The 18,667-nt window shown below is 35.0% G+C and overlaps 3 protein-coding genes across 5 annotated transcripts; 1 reads left to right on the forward strand and 2 right to left on the reverse strand.

Annotated features, from left to right (window-relative positions):
* Window positions 1-921: 921 nt before the first annotated feature.
* LOC145569376 (uncharacterized) lies at window positions 922-4,586 on the reverse strand. 2 transcript variants are annotated; one of them, XM_081628720.1, is made up of 5 exons: window positions 4,443-4,586; window positions 3,285-3,652; window positions 2,513-2,708; window positions 1,585-1,716; window positions 927-1,379 (listed from the first exon to the last, which is right to left on the reverse strand). In XM_081628720.1, exons 2-5 carry the CDS (start codon window positions 3,635-3,637, stop codon window positions 1,260-1,262), a joined length of 801 nt encoding a protein of 266 aa, XP_081484846.1. In that variant the 5' UTR covers window positions 3,638-3,652; window positions 4,443-4,586; the 3' UTR covers window positions 927-1,259. The 2 variants fall into 2 exon arrangements, with proteins under 2 accessions (XP_081484847.1, XP_081484846.1); XM_081628721.1 differs by lacking the exon at window positions 1,585-1,716 and having other exon boundaries at window positions 922-1,379.
* A 2,010-nt stretch (window positions 4,587-6,596) lies between these two features.
* On the forward strand, window positions 6,597-13,120 carry LOC145567873 (uncharacterized). 2 transcript variants are annotated; one of them, XM_081627286.1, is made up of 8 exons: window positions 6,597-6,883; window positions 7,155-9,799; window positions 9,899-10,057; window positions 10,152-10,331; window positions 10,417-10,611; window positions 11,602-11,700; window positions 11,816-12,433; window positions 12,544-13,120. In XM_081627286.1, exons 2-8 carry the CDS (start codon window positions 7,175-7,177, stop codon window positions 12,904-12,906), a joined length of 4,239 nt encoding a protein of 1,412 aa, XP_081483412.1. In that variant the 5' UTR covers window positions 6,597-6,883; window positions 7,155-7,174; the 3' UTR covers window positions 12,907-13,120. The 2 variants fall into 2 exon arrangements, with proteins under 2 accessions (XP_081483412.1, XP_081483411.1); XM_081627285.1 differs by having other exon boundaries at window positions 6,597-9,799.
* A 3,811-nt stretch (window positions 13,121-16,931) lies between these two features.
* On the reverse strand, window positions 16,932-18,499 carry LOC145566956 (uncharacterized). Its single transcript, XM_081626209.1, has 2 exons — window positions 17,683-18,499; window positions 16,932-17,626 (listed from the first exon to the last, which is right to left on the reverse strand). Exons 1-2 carry the CDS (start codon window positions 18,497-18,499, stop codon window positions 16,932-16,934), a joined length of 1,512 nt encoding a protein of 503 aa, XP_081482335.1.
* Window positions 18,500-18,667: the final 168 nt, after the last annotated feature.

Here is an 18,667-nt window from a genome sequence, read left to right on the forward strand (position 1 = left end):
TTGTTTTATTATCTCAATTTCTTTACAATGAGTATATTAGCAACAATTTATTCTACTCCATCAATTGAGTCAAAAAATAAAATAAAATAAATAAAAATTCTACTCCATCAAAAAAAAAAAAATATAAAAATAAATCTACTAGCATAATTGTAAATTATGGATTTTTTTTTTTTTTTAAACAATACATTGAGATAATAGGAGGGGGGGGGGGGAATCTCACAATAGTATTTTTGTTTTTCTATATTACATTTATATTTATGAATAATCATGGTCGAAATTTTCTCTCTTCAAATGGAATATTTCAAATGAAACAAGCATAAAGAAATATGGTTAATAATCATATTGAAGCTAAATGAGCATTATATTGTAAGAAAAGGATAAAAATGGATCAACTAACAGGCATAACAGCTAATACGGGATAATTAGTAAAATATTTGACATCTACTCCAAATAATGCCTATCAATCGTTACTAGTTGTGGAAGTAACTGACATCCGTTCTACTAATTGTTAGCGTGCAATATTTTAATCGTCAAATGGAAACAACTAGCCATTTTTTTATGCACAAAAAATATTATTGATGGAACAGCACTGAAAGCACACAACTGCACAAGTGATTATCTTCTAATCTTTATGATTATTATAATTAACAAGATCCTGTAGTTGGTAATTAAATTAGTATTGTAATATAGAATGTTGGAAGTTTTAGTAGCTGAATTTGTTTAAGATTAAAAAGAGATTAGATTTGATGGAGTTGTTTGACTTTTCCAAGCCAAAAGGAGTGACATATACTCAAATCTACCAGATTGGCGGCCCCCAGTTTCCCATGTGACCTTCTAGTACTTGTTTATGGTCTACGAGTGGTGTTAGTGCAATCAACGCAACAAGTTCCTGCCAATATTTGAACGTGTGACTGTCTCCCTTTCTATTTTTTTTTTATTATCGAAAATGTGGCAAGTTTATATACGACTCAAAAGGGAAAAATGGGAAAATTTTTAAGGGACGGACATGATACATTCAATGGAGGGTAGGAGGGTTTTGTTTGTGTAAAGATGTAGTGTGACGAAATGCAAACTTTACGTGGGAATGACTAATGTTATATAATCACGATAACCACTTAGCGTTTGGAAGGAATGCCTTTCCATTCTCGTGTTATGATGATCGATTGAACCTCTTTGTTAGATCCTAAATTTTAGGCATTAGTAACAACTTTGTTTCATGCATTAAGCTATCAAAAAGTTTCACTTAATGCAACTATCTTCTAGAGATGAGCTAAAACCCTTTGCTCCATGATTGCCCCTGGACCATATAACAAATGGCATCGATCAGTAAACGAACTGACCAATCGAGATACCACCTCCCGGAAGAACATTGATGCCGCCTGCACAGAGGAAGCCATCATCCATGTGAGGGAGTAAACAGCATGTATTCATCTAATCAAATAATACAGTGACATATAGGTAAAACTGCAGAACAGCAGAGGTCTCTTGCTATAGTTAAAATGTAAAATATTCTACTTATTCTTAGAGCTAAAATGAGGTAGATAATAAGTTTGACACAAGACAAAATCATAGAAGGTGCGTTACCTGCCGGTAAAGTGGTGAACGGAACTTGAAATCAACCAAGAAGTAAAGGTTACAGGTTTCCGGACTTGGTCCTAGTCTAAATTCCCATATGTTGATCAAGTGTTCAAAAAGGTTGCTTTCAGATGCAGTGGTCTGACAAAACCATTAACAAAAGTAGAGATACAAGTACCTACTTGTATTAGTCAAAAGGCAACAAAGTCTTCATTTAAAAGAAATACAAGTTTCCAACTATCTAAACCTAATACAAATACCTAACAATTTAAGCCATGAAAAAACAAAATTTTCGCAAGGAATATAGTATTGATTAACGACACAAAGAGGACCAAGTTGCTTGCATTTATTTTCCCTTGAAAATGAGGGCTAAATTACTTTTCTCCCTCATTTATAAGTAACACTCTTCAAATACATAACGTTTAGAGTCTTAAATTTGGTCTGACAAGCTTTTTCATCCTATAGATGTCACTGACCCCTTTTCTTTCAAACATTCAGTATAAATTAAATTTAAGCTTGGGTAGGGTGTTGGTGATTCAAGCAATAACTACATATTTCAAAGAAAAATATATAATTAGATAACCCCCAGTCTTATACCCCTCTCCCTGATATGTTCTCTTAGAAGCAACAATTCTTAAATTTTTTACTACATTTCACGGCTTACCTTACATGTACTGTCGTAGATAGTGAACAAAAGTTCTCTTAGAAGCAACATTTCTTAATTCCTTAATAAATTTGTCCACAGCCTTACAAAGTTACATGTAGTGTCGTAGATAGTGAACAAAAAAAGGACAGCATATATAGACTGATTATAAAATGTATAAAATCGAGTCTTTTGGGATGCATGTAAAATTGCATTTCACTGTCAATTACTCAAATCATAACAAAATCAGACAAGATTATAATATATTGATGTTTGATGCAACGAAAATCGTACCTTAATAAACTTTGGCTTGTCTAAAACCACATGTGAAATGTAACTCTCAACCAGAAATTTAAAACCTATCTCTAATTCTGCATCGAACGATCCATCAGGGTGGCGCCGAACAATTTCTGATCTTTGACACCAAGGTAAAAAATCTTCATACAAATCTACAGCTGCAACAACATCAAACAGCTGTTCAGGGGAATACCTGTTTATAAAGAAATTTTTTAGTCTCATGCTTCATCCCTCCAAACATCATAGAGCTGTTTAGACATTATTCCTCTAAGTGGGAAGTGTTGTTATTGAACAGTGAACAGTTGTCAATATTACAGTTTCTTGATCCAAAATAAGAGCTAAAATATGGGCAATGAAATAGACTAGGCCAGGGGAGACAGTAGTGAATGATTTTTTAACAAAGTCACAAGTTTCATGCATTACCAAGCTCTAAATTATACACCGTAATTGTTTTTCAACTTATAATTGATCTTCACACCTGCTAATTATCACAACCTTCATTATCAACTCAACCCAATTATTCAGCAGTATATATATATATATATATATATATATATAGCATCATGACCAACATGCAAACTTCAGATTCTTAACAAGAAGACTTGATTCATCAGGAAGACATCATCTTATTCCTCTTTAACATATAGGCTTATCATACAACAAATTTCAACCAAATTATTGTATCAAATCAAAGCAAAATTGGATTGGGCATCTTCCAACCAATCCAAATTGCATTAAAATCAGACGTAAAAAGTTTAAGAGAACTCACCCAATTACATCATTACATCTTAGACGTAAAATTGGATTGGCCATCTTCCAACCAATCCAAATTGCATTAAAATCAGACGTAAAAAGTTTCTCTTCGTACATCTTAGATAAAGCACTTCCTTCTTCTCCATCTCCACAACCCAAGAACCACCTCCTCTGGAGTTTCTCATAAGAATTGAAGGACTTCCTAGGGCGATGAATTACATTCCTAGAAGAAAAGCTATCGACTCCAGCAATGCTACTCAAACATCGAATTGGACAATAGTGTCCATGTCGAATGAATGGTTTAATATAGTTTTGTCGCAACAAACAGCTCCTCCCAACAGCTCTCAATGCCGGTAAAAAAAGAGGCATCAGGATCGACTAAATCTGAACACGAATCCACAAATTGAAAAGGGGATGATCAGTGTTGTAATATGATCACATGCGTAACAATTACAGAGAAGCATGATGAAAGATTAAGGAAAAAAGAGGTGTTCTAGCTCAACAAGCAAACCCTAACAAGCTACCTGAACATAAATTCCACATGTTTCGGTACAAAAGCCTGAAATTTCATTTCAATATAGGAAGTACATGCTGCCTAATTATTTCCCAGGGGCTCCAGAAATTCACCAATCCCATGTAAACAGAACTTCCCATTAGAGCATAGTTAGCAAATGCGAATATCTCGGAAAGTTAGGCCATTAATCCTCAACACCAAATCAATGATCAAGCATCACCAATACTAAGATACTGAATTCCAGTGACACTGCAAATCCATTTTATATCATCATTTTACCTCCCAAACACATGTTCTATCACAATTATGATTCCTACATAATCATTAACCTTAACCTGAACAATTCAATGATCAATTATATAAATCTTCAATCACAATTATACAATCCAATCACTTAAATCTTGAAACAATAACTACTCATAAGCAGAATTCCGATCTTCCACTAAATTAACACAAACACTACATAATTTCACTCACCATTGTCTCAAAACGAAACTAAATTCACTAAATCAGTAAATTATCAGCTAGAACATGGGTTAATCACTAAAAACCCTGAATTAATCATTAAAAAAAACTGTATTACGTTGATTAACATGTTAAATAATATCAAAACTCAGCTAACCCTAGGAGAGAGAAAGACGAAGAGCAAAAGTGTGTCACCTGTGGGATGACGTGGCAGTGGCCGGCGTAGTCTCCGGTAGGAGGCACGGCGACGACAGCCGCCTCTCCGGTGAGCGGCAGAGCGCAAGTGAATAGGAAGTGATGGAGATTATTTCCAAAAAAAAAAAAAGAGGTGATGGGGAAGTCGGGTGTGTCTAATTTAGAGTACTCTAGTTGTCTTTAGACATCTAGACAATTCAAACTACTCCATACCCGATTTTGGAAATTGATTTTGGCACATCCTGATAGAGTATAAAAAAACTTTGCTCTCACATAAAAGGTGTGTCAAAATTAATTGTGGTGTGCCAAAATCATTTCCTCTCGATTACCCGATCCAAGCTGTGATCATCAAGTATTTCTCGAATAGCTATTCGTATATGTATTATGGTTTTCAAGTTATAGTTTATGATTTTATTTAGTATGGAGTTATTAATTTGAATAATTATAGACAATTAGACATTATTGATTTTGTTTATTAAGGATTCAAATTCATACCATTGTTAAAGGTATTTGGCAATCAAATTTTAAATGTATTACACCTAATACCACGTGAAAATAAACATACATCAATCATGCACTTGAAATGAAAATAATTTTAGTTTCATAAAAATCAGTAACTTTAAAGGATTTCATTTCAATAAAATTGAGGGTGCATTCTATTAAGGGTTTGTTCTCTTTAGCTTATTTTCTGTTCAATTTCTAATTTCCTCCTCTCATAAAATATTCAGTTGATTTTCACTTAACTAACTTATTAAATCTGTACATGGATAACCTTTATCAAAACTTATTTTTCCTTAACTGAACTTATCTAAATTTATTAGACTGGAAATTAGTGAAAATAAGGTGAAACGAACAAACTCTAAATATGGGTTCTATTCACCTAATTTCACATAATTTTAACTTATCTTATCTATACTTATGTGAACTTATCTAACCTTATCAAAACTTATTAGAATTTATGAACATTGCAACTTATTTCAATTGTAATTTAAATTTAGACAACCTTATCAAATTAAAATTTATTTTTCCGATTGAACCTATTAGATCTGAATTAAGTATAGGCCAAAAGAGATTAGGGCCTAGTTTTGTCACTTTTGTGGAATTTTTATTGTTTTTTTTATTGATTTATTTATTTTTTTTGGAAAAATTGTTTAATATCATAAAGGATATCAAATTTATTTGATGAAAATGACATAATGTTAAGCATTAAATATCATTGATCAAGAATTTTTATTTTTATTTTTATTTTTTTGATGAATCATTGATCAAGTCAAATGTAACAAAAATCTCGCATAATTATATTGTTCCGTATAATCTATTTAATATATATGAATACTGAATAGTGCCTAAAATACAAATAAGATGAATACATATATAATATGTTTTTTCCAATTGAATTTTTTAAGTAATATATCAAGAGAACATATTATTTCAAAAAGATTACAAACCCATGATTTTTTCTTAAAAGATAAAAAAGCACAATATCATAGAGAGGTTAATATGATATCCACGCTTAACTTATTTGGATAAATAATTACTAAAACAAATTTATTGATTCTATCATCCAAAGATTATTAGTAAAACAATGATATTTTAAATGAAGATTCCATTAAAAAAAAAAATGAAAAAGAAAAATGAAGATAATTTCCTTTTAAAAAAATTCTTAAATTCATAAGAATAGGAGCATTAATTATGCAAGAAAATATTTCAATTGCCTTATTTTTTTATCTTTCTTTTTCCAACAATGGGATAGATATTGACATCAACAAATTTGTTTTTATTGCTAAAAAGCCCCTATTCCCTCCAACCTCCCCCCTTATTTCCTACTTTTCCCTTTCACCCTTTTTTCACATTGATTTCATGGCCCCTCTAACTCATCTATTTAAAAATTAAATAAAATAATTATAAAAAAAAAAAAACCCAAAAAATTAATAAAAAAAAAAAAAAATCAAAGTACAATATCCAAATCACCCCTTAACTGAAATTGAGGTACGCACTGCTGTAAAAAAATCCAAAATAAAAAAAAAAATTAATCCAACTTTTAATTGAAATTTAATTTAATTAATTAATACGGAGTAATATATATATATATATATATATATATATATATATATATATATATATATATATATATATATATATAAAGGAGAAAGAAAAACAGAGTGTATAATTAAGAATTAACAGCGTAAAATAGTCAAATACAAAACCGACGTCTCCTTTGTTATTACTTGTTCCTCCTCTCTCTCCTTATTTATTTCATCACCCATCACTTTCTCTCTCCTCTCTTTCCCACCGCGTCGCACTTTCTCTCTCCTCATTTTCTCTCTCTATGATCCAAACCCAAAAATTCATCTTCTCTTCAATTTCACTCAACAATGCTGAAGCTCTTTCGTTGATTTTCTGCTAAATTACTTGATAATTCTCCAGATTTCGGCGTTTTTGTGAGTTAATTTTGTACTTCACATTGTACTTTTTAATTGATTCAATTCAATTCATACTTGTTGATTTGCGTGATTTTCACTGAGGATCTGTGGTTGAATTTGCGTTGTTTCTGATTTTTGAATTCAGTTTTATTGGTGATCTGTTTTGTGATCTGATCGATTTTATTTATTTTTTTGAATTGGAGGAAATTTGTTGTTTGAGAGTTTGTTTTTGATTTTTTAATTTTCATATTGTTGATAATGACGGTTGATACCGTTGTTAATGGTGAAGGAGAGAAGTGTGGATTAGATATGAGGAGTTCTTCGTGTGAGGATCTGCCGCCGGCGAGTGTCGGTGATGGTGGTTGTGAGTGTAATGGTGATAGTAAGGATGATTATGTGTTTGTTAATGGTAGCGATGCCGTTTCGGATGATCATGTTGCAGTTGAGGGTGATGGCGAGCTGAATGTGTCTGAATCGAACGCTGCTGATTTTGATAGGAAATTGGAAGGTAGTGTTGATGGGAGTCATCAATTGGAAAATTATGATGTTTCCGAGGGTAAATTAGACAATGTGGGTGAGGTAAATGGCGGTGAATCAAAGCGTGAGAACGGGATCATTGTAGAGGGGGAGAAAAACGGCGAATTGGGTGATGTGGAGTTGGAAGAAGAGATCAAGGTAGAGAGTGAGGGTTTAGTTGAGAGTGGTGATAGTAATGCTATTGAGGGAAAGGTTGATGTTAGGGTTAGAGATTTGGAAGGTTTGGAGGAGAGAGATCCAAAGTCTGTGATGGATGAGGTTGAGGATGTGGAATCGGGTGTTGAGAAGGGGGATAATGCCAATGTATTACCTTCATTAGATGATGATGATAAAACACATATTTTGCCGAATGTAGATAGTGGTTCTGATATTGTGCAGAATGGGACTGCAGTCGTAGAGGCTGAACCTCAGGCACCTCATAGTGAAATCGAGGAGCAACCGCATGATATTGTGCAGAATGGGACTACAGTCGTGGAGGCTGAGCCTCAGGCACCTCCGAGTGAAATCGAGGAGCAACAGCATGATTGTGTGCAGAATGGAACTACAGTCGTAGATGCTGAGCCTCAGGTACCTCACAGTGATATCGAGGAGCAACTGCACCCTGGTCAATCTGAGGAATGTGAGAATCATGCCAAGGAACCTGAAAAACTGAAGGATGATGTAAGTAATCTGGAGGTGGTTAAGGATGATGGTATTTCTCATATAGATGAGGTCACAGAATCCGAGCCAGGCGATGGTATCATAACGGAAACAAAATCTCTTAAGGCAGATGTTGTACATCAGTCTCATCCTCAAGAGGACAGTGCAGAAGTAGATACACGGCCATCTGATGGTGTTAAGGCTCCAGGTAGTGAGGCCGGTGAATTGTTTCTGGATGATGCAATCACTCAGGAGCAGTCTGCTGACTGTCAGCAGCAAGATTTGCAACCTGCTGACAGTAATGAACCAGATCTAGTTGAAGCAGAGATTAAGGAACACAGTGATTTAGATCTACCAGGGATGAGTGGAAGCCAGAGCATTAACTCTGTAGATTCAGAAGCTGCTGAATGCGAGCAGCAGCTGAGTGACAATAGCGAGTGTAAGGATCAAGATGCTTCCACCTTGACCACAGAATCAAAAGATTGTCAGGAGCCTGAAGCTGTTCTTGATCAATCTGAAGGAGAAGCGAATCAAAGCAATTTAGAGTTGTCTGCCTCAGAGGTGGATGGTCCAGTACTAAACAGTTCTATTTCATGTGAGGATACCACAGTAGAATCACCACTAGATGTTGAAAGGTCTCTTGAAACTGCAACACTAGATGTGCAACCTGATCAATCTCATATGCCTGTAGTTGACCATGAGCAGGATAGTATTCATGAAGGAAGAAATGCAGAGTTGAATGATCAAGTGGAAGGAGGCCTAGAATCTTCAGTCCAAGAGGTTTTTTCTCAAGATCAGGTGGCAGAAGTGACTAGGTTGGTAGATGTTATTATTGACAAGGAAGTTTCTTCAGAGGATGTTAGCTTTGAAAAATCCGTAACTGATGAAGCAACTAATCCTGTTGAACGAAAGTCTGCCACTGAGGCAGCCATAGATGAGGAAGGCCATGGTCTAGATGCTAGCCATATCGGAGATGGTATTTCAGAGAATGAAGCCAATATTCCCAACTCTTCTCATGAAGCTGAAAGTTGTTTGAGACCTGAAAATGATGAGTTGACTGTACCTGTTGGTGATGAGGTGGACTTGCCCGTTCCTTGTGACACAGACATAACAGAGGAACAGGGAAGTGATGATGATGGCTCTTATGCTGTTGATAACTGCATTAGCTGTTCTGCTGATGACTCCAGTTCCCAGCCCAAATTGGAAGATACCAATGATTCCCTTCCATACCTTGTTAATGGTACCAAATTGGAAGTTGAACCCGTGAATGCTGAGGTTGATGGTGCAAGCAAGATAAATTCTGATTCTGAGGACACTTTGAAGCCAAAGATCAGTTTTGGTTCCTTTGAATGCGTAACACCTTTTTCACTCAATGATAATAATAACATCCACACTGACATACTGAATAGATCAACTGAAACAGTTACCAGACATTCAGATTTTGCCGGTGATGGTTTCACTTCACTGAACTCTGAGGCCAATGGAGTTTGTTCTACTGAGTTGAACCATAATAAAACGTGTGCTGGAGTTGTGAGTCCTGAGCAAAATAATGTGGACAAGGTTTCGGCATCTAACCTTGACGAATCTGATGGACAAAATGTAAATCCTGATTTGGTTAGAAGGCCATTTTACTACTTGATCAGGCTCCCAAGATTTGATGATGTGAAGCTTAATGAGGAGGTTAAACTAAGTGAGATGGAAGTTCACGAGAAGACACGAAATAGAGATGTCGTTCGGACTGAATATCAGAAGAGAAAGGTGAAACATAGTGGAACATAAGAACTTTGCTTGATCTTATGTTAATTTTCTTTCCCTCTGGGCTTCTTATTCATATTCACAATTTGCTTCTTTGAACAGGCCATTCATTGGGATTATAAAACAAATTTTGAAGCCGCTAAATCTGAAGAGAGAGCTGCGCATAAGTTGATGATTGCCAAAAGGCGGGAAATAGACTCTGCCCAGTCTTTGATAAACCTAGCAAGGCATGCAACTACAGTTGAAGATGTTGATAGTCAGGTAGGCATTGCTTTCAGTATTTCTTAATCCTTAATGTTTTTGTGTTTTCTTAACATTTGTGACAAAGAAATTGTGTTCTGGGGTGTGGAAACAGATTCTTACTTTGGAGCGCAAGATACAGCACGAAACCATGAATTTGGCTGAAGAGAAAAAATTGGTACGTGATATTAAGCTATTGAACTTTCAGCGTGAACAACTGGCTGCTAACTCTCAGAGGCAGCAAGAACTACAGCAGGCTTTGGACCAGAGGGTTGAGACGGAGGAAAAAGTGAAGGTAATATTGACTTCTAGTTTATTTCCTCATCTATTTCTTAAATTTAGTTTATGCATTTGCCTAATTTATTTTGCTTGAAATACAGGTCTTGAGGAAGGAATTGGATGCTCTCAGAGACAATTATGCCAAAGCCGAAGACAATTTTAAAGCCGCTAAGAAGAAATATGAGGAAGAAAGTGCCGTGCTGAATGACATTAATGCTCGATTCAAATCTGCTGATAAAGTTCGACAAGATGCATATATACATTTTCAGACCCTAAAGAAACAGGCATATGAACAGGTTACTTTTCTTTATCTAAAGCTCTTTATTTGTTTCTTTTTAAAATATTTATTGGGGTTGTAGCTAAATATTGTTGTGATTTAAGAGCAAAATAGTGGGCTTGATCCCAAATAGTGGGCAGCCTTGAGAGAGAGAGAGAGAGAGAGAGAGAGAGAGAGGGAGAGAGAGAGAGAAGGGGTGGGGTGGATGATCCGCTCCACAAGAGACTATAAAAATTTAAAAACTGATGGGTGTATTAGAAATGTTGAAATATGATCTACTGTCATACTTCGTCTCTATGGAAAACCATAGTAGGATTGAATAATAATATTTGATCCCATCCTAAGCACCCTGCAACTAGTCAAATGTGTGGACTCTATTACCATGGTAAGAGGCATTAGCATTACTAGTTACTAATCAGTGGGCTGATGTTTGACCAAGATTAGGCTTTCATGCATCAATTTGTTTACTACGTTTAAGTCAACTGAATTGAGTTTGTTGGTAGAGTTGACCTTCAGTAATGGGTCTTGTGACTCCTGTCATTATTATCTGCTCTAATGTATTTAAGGGCCTGCTCTTTCGTGCTTGTTAACTTCGGTAGTGCATTTTACATCATTATTTTTCTCTGAAGGAACTCCCCTCTGAACCCAACACATTCTGCCTCAGGGCTTCAAGGGAAAGTGTGGCCAACACTTTAAACTAATCACATTGTGCAATCAGTTCACTGGCTAGTTACCTCTCTCTCCTATTAGTTAAGTGGAAACATGTCGCCAAATCAAGCCCCAATGATTTTAAGAGATGTCATGTGAACTAGGAGCTCAGTATTTTTATTATATATTTATTTACTTATTTAATATTTTGGCTTTAGTGGGTTATTGCTGTTATGTTTCACTTCTACAAATTCTGAGATGTTTGTAAAACTAAAATGTTGAGAGATTTATTTTTAGCTATTTCTTTGATTATGTTCATGCATGTGTTATTGTGTCTTTAAGTTGGTGTTTTAAATGGCAGAATAAGCTTTTCTATGGTTACAAGGATGCTGCCAAAGCAGCCTATGAATATGCAGTGGCTGGTGAAAAAGAAAGGCTTGAACAGCATTGTGTAAACCAGGTGAGTAGAGCTGGTATACACTTACACTGCAACATGGTGACAAGAAGCCATAGCTACATTTTACTATTTGGTTTCGTTTTACTTTGACATGGCTATTGACTTAATTTTTATGTAGGTTGAGAACTTTATGGAGCGATGGAATAACAATGATGAGTTTCGGAAGGAATATATTAAACGCAACATGAAGAGTACATTGAGGAGATTTAGAACACTGGATGGTCGATCACTTGGCCCTGATGAAGAGCCACCAACATTAGTAGATGTCCCTGATTATAGGGTAAATACCATGGCCAAAAATCCCAAGGCCAATTCGGTTGGGACAGTCCCAACCTTAGAAAGAGATTTTCCTTTAGTAGCAAAAAAAGTTGTAGAGGAGTCATCAAAGAAAGTAATAGAGCAGAAGAATAAGAATGCCCTTGCCAAAAAGAGGGTTGAAACAACATCAAAGGTTAGCTTAGCAGAACCTTCTGGCAGAATAGAGACAGAAGAAAAGGAAGAAGAACAAAAACAATTGAAAAAGGAAGAGTACAAACAGACTAAAGAGGAAGAAGAGTTGGCAAGGAAAGTGGAGCAAAAAAGAAAAGAAGAGGAGGCTGCCAGATTGAGGGAGCAGCGCAAATTAGAGGAAAAAGCTAAAGCTCAGGAAGCTCTGGAGAGGAAAAGAAGAATGGCAGAGAAAGCTCAAGCGAGGGCTGAATTTAGAGCCCGGAAGGAAGCTGAAGAAAAGGAGAAGGTTAATTTCACCCAAAAAATTAATACTTAAGATTAAGATGTGTGATTATTACTTTTTTTTTTTGGACAATTATTGTCTTCCTAAATGTTTTCATTTTTTGATTGGTGTAGGAGAAAGAGAAGAGGGCAAAGAAGAAAGGAAAGAAGAAGGGCCTTGCATCAGAGATTTCTGAAATGGAGCCTGCTCAACTGCCAGAATCCTCACCTGATACAATCAGGGAGGCTGAAGTTACAGAAAAGCCCCTGACAGTGGCTAGGAAGTCCCATAAGCCTGCATTATATACAAAGCAGGTAAAGACCACTAAATCAATTTCTTCTCCTCCTGCCCCTCTCCGCAATCGGGGTAAAAGAAGGATACCACAATGGGCATGGTGGTTAGTGGTAGTGGTATCAGCTGTTGCTCTTATATTCCCTTTGGGGAACATAGACATTCTTGGGTTCGTCAAGCTTTTAGCTTCTGGCTCATCCCATTAGTATAATCATAAACATAGGTTTGAAAGTATTTTTTTAAATATTCAATTCTTGTTCATGTCTTGGTTTCTTTTCACCTCACTCACTTGCTGCCATTTGTATACTTGACCCTTAGATTGTTTTATGAAATTGTGATGGGAACAAAATTATACAATATATTGTATTGCATTTACTCTAATTTAATAAATCCAGTGATTATGCTGATATTGTTTTGTAATTCTGGACTTGTGGGATATACATCAGCTTAGTGTCTTAACTACTTTGTACCGAGTATTTGTTTTGGTTCAGTTTGAAACAAAGTGGCCCTCCTTCACTGTTTCCTGGTTCTGTATTATACTCAGATGATTGTTACCCTGATGGGTTTCATCCTGTTCTTTCTAAAAAAAAGTTGGGACATGGTTGTAGAGGATAATTCTGAATGCTCATGCTCTTTTTTGCTTAGTTCCTTAACTGTCACGCTCCAGTGACGGTTTACAGTGAGAGTCTGAGACCTATGAGCTTGTGTAAAGCTGTAAGCCTGTAAGCGGGTTATGAAACTATTGTGCAGACTGAAACATTATCTCTTCCAACGAATCTCACCATGTCAAAATAGTTTCATCAAGGACTAAGGATACGAGTACCAGATTATAACTTGTGATTGCTTATGAGGTTTTCATCTGGTAAGAGCTGGTGGTGTATATTGAACGTGCATCTTGAGAAAGCCTTTGAACATTCGAGTGGAGTTTCATTGAAGTGTTTGACCTAATTCCATAGCTTAGATGGCTACGCTATTAGTTTGATTATGGACTATATTTTTAAAGCTTCATCTTCAATTGTTGTTATAGAAGGAAGTTCACATCTTCCATTCTCGATAGTTTAACTAGGTGATCCTATGTCCCTGTATCTATTAGATATTTGCCTTATTCCAGATTTCCATTTGACTAACAAGGCTCGTGGAGAAAGAGAATTAACCTTCTTTAGATTGTGTAATACCTCTCTTACCTTTTGTTCATCGGTGAAAGACTACCATTCTCTTGGGAAATGATTTTGGCACATTACAATTGATTTTGGCATACCTTTTATGTGAGAGCATAGTTTTTTATTGTTCTATCACATAAGGGTATGCCAAAATTAATTAATGGTATGCTAAAATCTAAAGTTGTGCCTACTTCGTAGATGAACATGTTCTCTATTTTGAATTAATGCTAAATAAACACATAAAGCTTAATACACACGGAGCATTAATGTACAATTTTGAATTTTATGTATTAATGTTATATACAGACATGGCATTAATGTAATGTTCTAAATACTAAACCTCTATAAATGCTAAACCCGAATTTTGGCTCAGCTATTATCAATCCACTTTGGAGGTTAGATTTGTACAAGATACACAACTAACAGTCCAACTCCCTAGCCCAGTTGCCCATGATCCAAAAATACAACAAGTGTTGAGCCTAAATGGTGCCATAGAAATTAGAAATGCAAGTTTTTAGAATATACACAAAGATTAATGTACGATTTTGAAATTTTGAATTAATATACTCCTTACTTCATTTATGAATATGTTCTCTATTCTGAATTACTGTAATGCCAAATAAACACATAAAGCTAAATACACACAGAGTATTCATGTACAATTTTGAATTTTAAGTATTAATATTATATACAGACATAACATTAATGTACGGTTCTAAATACACATGTATAAATGCTAAATACTCCGTAATACACAAAAAGAACTACTAAATGATAAATACACACATCCATGTGTATTTAATTAGTATTAATTCTAACAACATAATGCGTATTTAGTGGAGTATTTAGCATTCAAAAAAGAACTACTCGTACTCCAGTGTAAGCCATTACAGTTGCAGTCACACTGTCAGAGACAAAGTATATTGATAATGAATAGGATATGAAACTAGTTAAAATGTTCCAAGGTTAATATAAATAAATTGGAACATTTAACTCTATCAAATTCTCAAATAATAATTGGAGCAGCAAATTCCGGATTAGGAACAATCGAAAAAAAGCTAGACTAATCCCTTTGAATCCTGAATTGAGCCTACATATCACCATACTGAGATGCCGTGTCTAATTTAAAATTAATTTAGTAATGCTTTTTAAAAAGGGGGGTAGGCTCACAACTCAACACATTTAGCATTTTGATTATTGTTGGTCTTGGGCCAAAAACTAGAGTTCATCTTAGGATTCCTACCATTCTTCAACAATATAGATTATGAACAGTCGGTTTTGCTTTAATTTATAGGTGAACTTCCTTACTAAAAGTAGTACTTTGAACTTTTAATGTAGTTGATATTTTTGGAATTTAATCAAATATATACAATTGCCTTATTTATATATAATTGTCTTACGTGTCTCATAACCAAATTATTATTTTTTCCATTTTAGTATGTTATCTTCCTTAATATTTAATACAAAAAAAAGGACAATTTATAAAAATAATGTAATTTAAAAACTTAATTACGATTTTAGGTTGGAGTAAAACTTAATTACAAAATTAGTATCCATATAGGCTTGGTAAGAGGTTTGTTTTTTTTTTTTTTTTTTATTATTATTTTTCAAGGCAAAATTAAACCACTATTAACTATCGAAACTGCTATCTTAATATTTAACAAAATCGCTATTTGTCAAATTCATTTAACAAAATCACTATCTCACTTCTCCTATTTACTATGGGTTATTGCTCTCACTATCTCACTATCAAACTTAAAGAACCAAATACTTTAAGTAAAGAAAAGATAATTGTTTGTCAAAAAAAAAAAAAAAAAAAACAGAAAATTCCAACTCAATTGCTCGAATCTAAGCTACTGAACATTACAACTGAGAGGGGGAAAGAATTAGAGAAAACTTATTCTAACGTAGTTCTAAAAGAAACAGTTGGTCACATGCACTAAAAGTAAACAATGGACTAAAGATTAAATAATGACTATTTATGTCATTATGTGATCGTGGCTAGTTCCTAGCATAGTTGGTGAGCTTTGGCCATTTTACCATTTTTGTAAGGATATAAATCTGGGCAATAATTACACCAACAATCCTTTCCACAACTCCACAAACTGAATACTCAAAATTCCACAAAATAATTTCACCAACTAATCCAAAAAAAAAAAAAAAAAAAAAAAAAAAAATACAATGATGAGTTTTAAAAGTTAACCAAAACAAGTCTAATTGTGAAAGCTAAAATTAAATGTGTCAACTGGTCTGATTCTAATCATCAGCTCCATGAACCCTAAATAAAAATATATAATAACATTAGTATCACATTAAATATAAATGAAATAGCCTAAAAAGAATGTATAAAAATTAACTTTATTAAATGTCTATACCCTGATGATCTAACATTACTCTTGAAAGGACAAGTACGTGCGTTATGACCTCTGTGCCGACATATGCTACATGCAGTTTTGTTCCTGGTACGTGCACCTTCATCCATTTTATTTTTTATCCTAGTAGATTTTGGTCGTCCGGCTTTTCCTCGCTTTTGTTTGTCATCAGCAATAACTTTTGGACCAACATAAGGAGACCATTATGCAGCATCAGGAAGAGGTTTAAAACTTTTGATGTAAGTTTTCCTATACTCATGAATGCTAAAGAACTGATCAATAAAAAAGGCATGTGATAAGTTTTGATCTTGACAAACCGCTAGAATGGGAACATGGCAGCTTGTATATTTTCACTTTCTCACAAGTGCATGTTTTCTTAACTAAGGGCATGTTCTCATACGCTGAACTCAACTGAACTGAACTAAACTGAAACTGAACTGAACTGAACTTAAGTGAACTGAACTGAACTGAACTGAAATTCAACGTATGAGAACAGACCCTAAATCCACATTATATGCCTTGTCCCCTTTTCCAGGAGGACGATTCCCACGACCACTAGTGACTTGGAAAAGACCCATCTCATAATCAAATGATCGTATGGAATGAGCTGCTAATTTTTGCATGTTTCTCTCTATTATATTGTAAGCCTTTTCACTATATTCATGACCTTCTTCAACTCTCCTCTTTTCCCAACCCCACCTAGCTACAAAGTATGAATTCACTCGAAAAAAATGCCATCTCCACAATTGCTTTGATAGGTAGACAACGAGCTCCCTTCATAACTCTATTAAAGCATTCTGAGATATTAGTTGTTCCGATCCCATATCTATACCCACCATCATGGTGGATTGACCACAAATGCAAAGGGATGCCATCTAAGTATTCTCGAGCCTTATTATCTAACTCACCAATTCTTTTGAACCAAAAGTCAAACTTTTTCTTTTGACGTTCATCTGTAGTACAACCAAATAGGTCCTTAATATGAGTTTTGAAATGTTTGCCCACATTAGAAGCAAGATGTCGAATGCAATACCTATGATGTGCAAAAGGCTCCTCCCATCCACTCCCTTCCTTATTCATTGCATCCAATATCCCTACGTGTCTATCAGATATAACACATAAACCTTCTCTTTGGGTCACTGATTGCTTAAGACACGTCATGAACCATGACCAAGTATCAATAGATTCTTTTTCAACGATGGCAAATGCAAGAGGGAAAAGCTGAAAGTTTGCATCAGTTGCCATTGCAATGAGTAACGTGCCCTTGTACTTTCCATACAAATGAGTCCTATCTATAGTAATTAGAGGCCTACAATGTCGAAATCCATCAATAGACGGCTTGAATGCCCAAAAAACTCTCTTAAACACATGAATCGAGGGATTAGAAGTCTCCTCTGTGCACCAATGAACCATAGTTCCCTCATTAACCTCTTGCAAAGCTTTCATGTACCTTGGTAGCTCTTCATATGATTGCTCCCAATCACCAAATATAATAGAATTGCTTTCTGTTTTGCTAGCCATGCCCTCCTATATGTGATGGTGAAATGTATTTGATCTAACACTTGTTTAGTAACACGAATTTTGAGAGAAGGATCAGCTCGTACAAGATCTAAGATGATATTGCACACATACTCAAAAGTGAGATTTTGATGATCACCAGAGGTAATGTCACCTACACAATTGCTTGCATGCGGACCATTATACCTCACAACTCGAAAAATAGGTAACAATGGATCCTTAATTGCGCGCAACTTCCATGGACAGTGATGTGTTTTCTTTCTTTTACACTCCACAACATACTTTGATGGCCCAGATTCAACAACTCGAAATGTTTGATTTTTAGAAATGGAGTATGATTTCATTATGTCTTTTATTTGAAGTAGAGAATCAAAGTCCTGACCAACGCTAAACTCACCATTATATGTGTTGTTTCCTAGCCAAGTCATCCACGAGTCACAAAGCATTGGATCCATTTCTTCTACGACATTGAAAGATTGTGAAGGAGCACTTGTTCTTATGGCAATGTCATTTTCATTATCCACAGCTTCGTCAACTTCTTCATCACTATCCACATGGTCTTCTAGGATTCCAAAACCATCAACTTGTTCAAGATTTACATAATCTAGCGATGAATTTTCGAAGGCGGTTCCAATCTGCAGAGTTGGTGTAGGGGAAGTGAACTCTGAGATATGTTGTTGAACATAATTCTCATCGGTTAACATTCTTATGAAAGAGCCCATTGCAATCTCGGGATTTGTTTCATTCATTTCTAAACAGAAACATTATCATCAAAAGTAAAAGAGGTACAATAAGAGTATTATGTATATTTACAAAGAGCATTTATGCATTCTCCATGGAAATTTACCTGAAATCTTTGCCAAGGAAATATCAATACAAGATCAATTCAAATGTATGATTATGGGGTGCAACAATTA

Source organism: Chenopodium album, chromosome 11 (genome assembly GCF_948465745.1).
Source record: "Chenopodium album chromosome 11, dcCheAlbu1.1, whole genome shotgun sequence".
NCBI lineage: Eukaryota > Viridiplantae > Streptophyta > Magnoliopsida > Caryophyllales > Amaranthaceae > Chenopodium > Chenopodium album.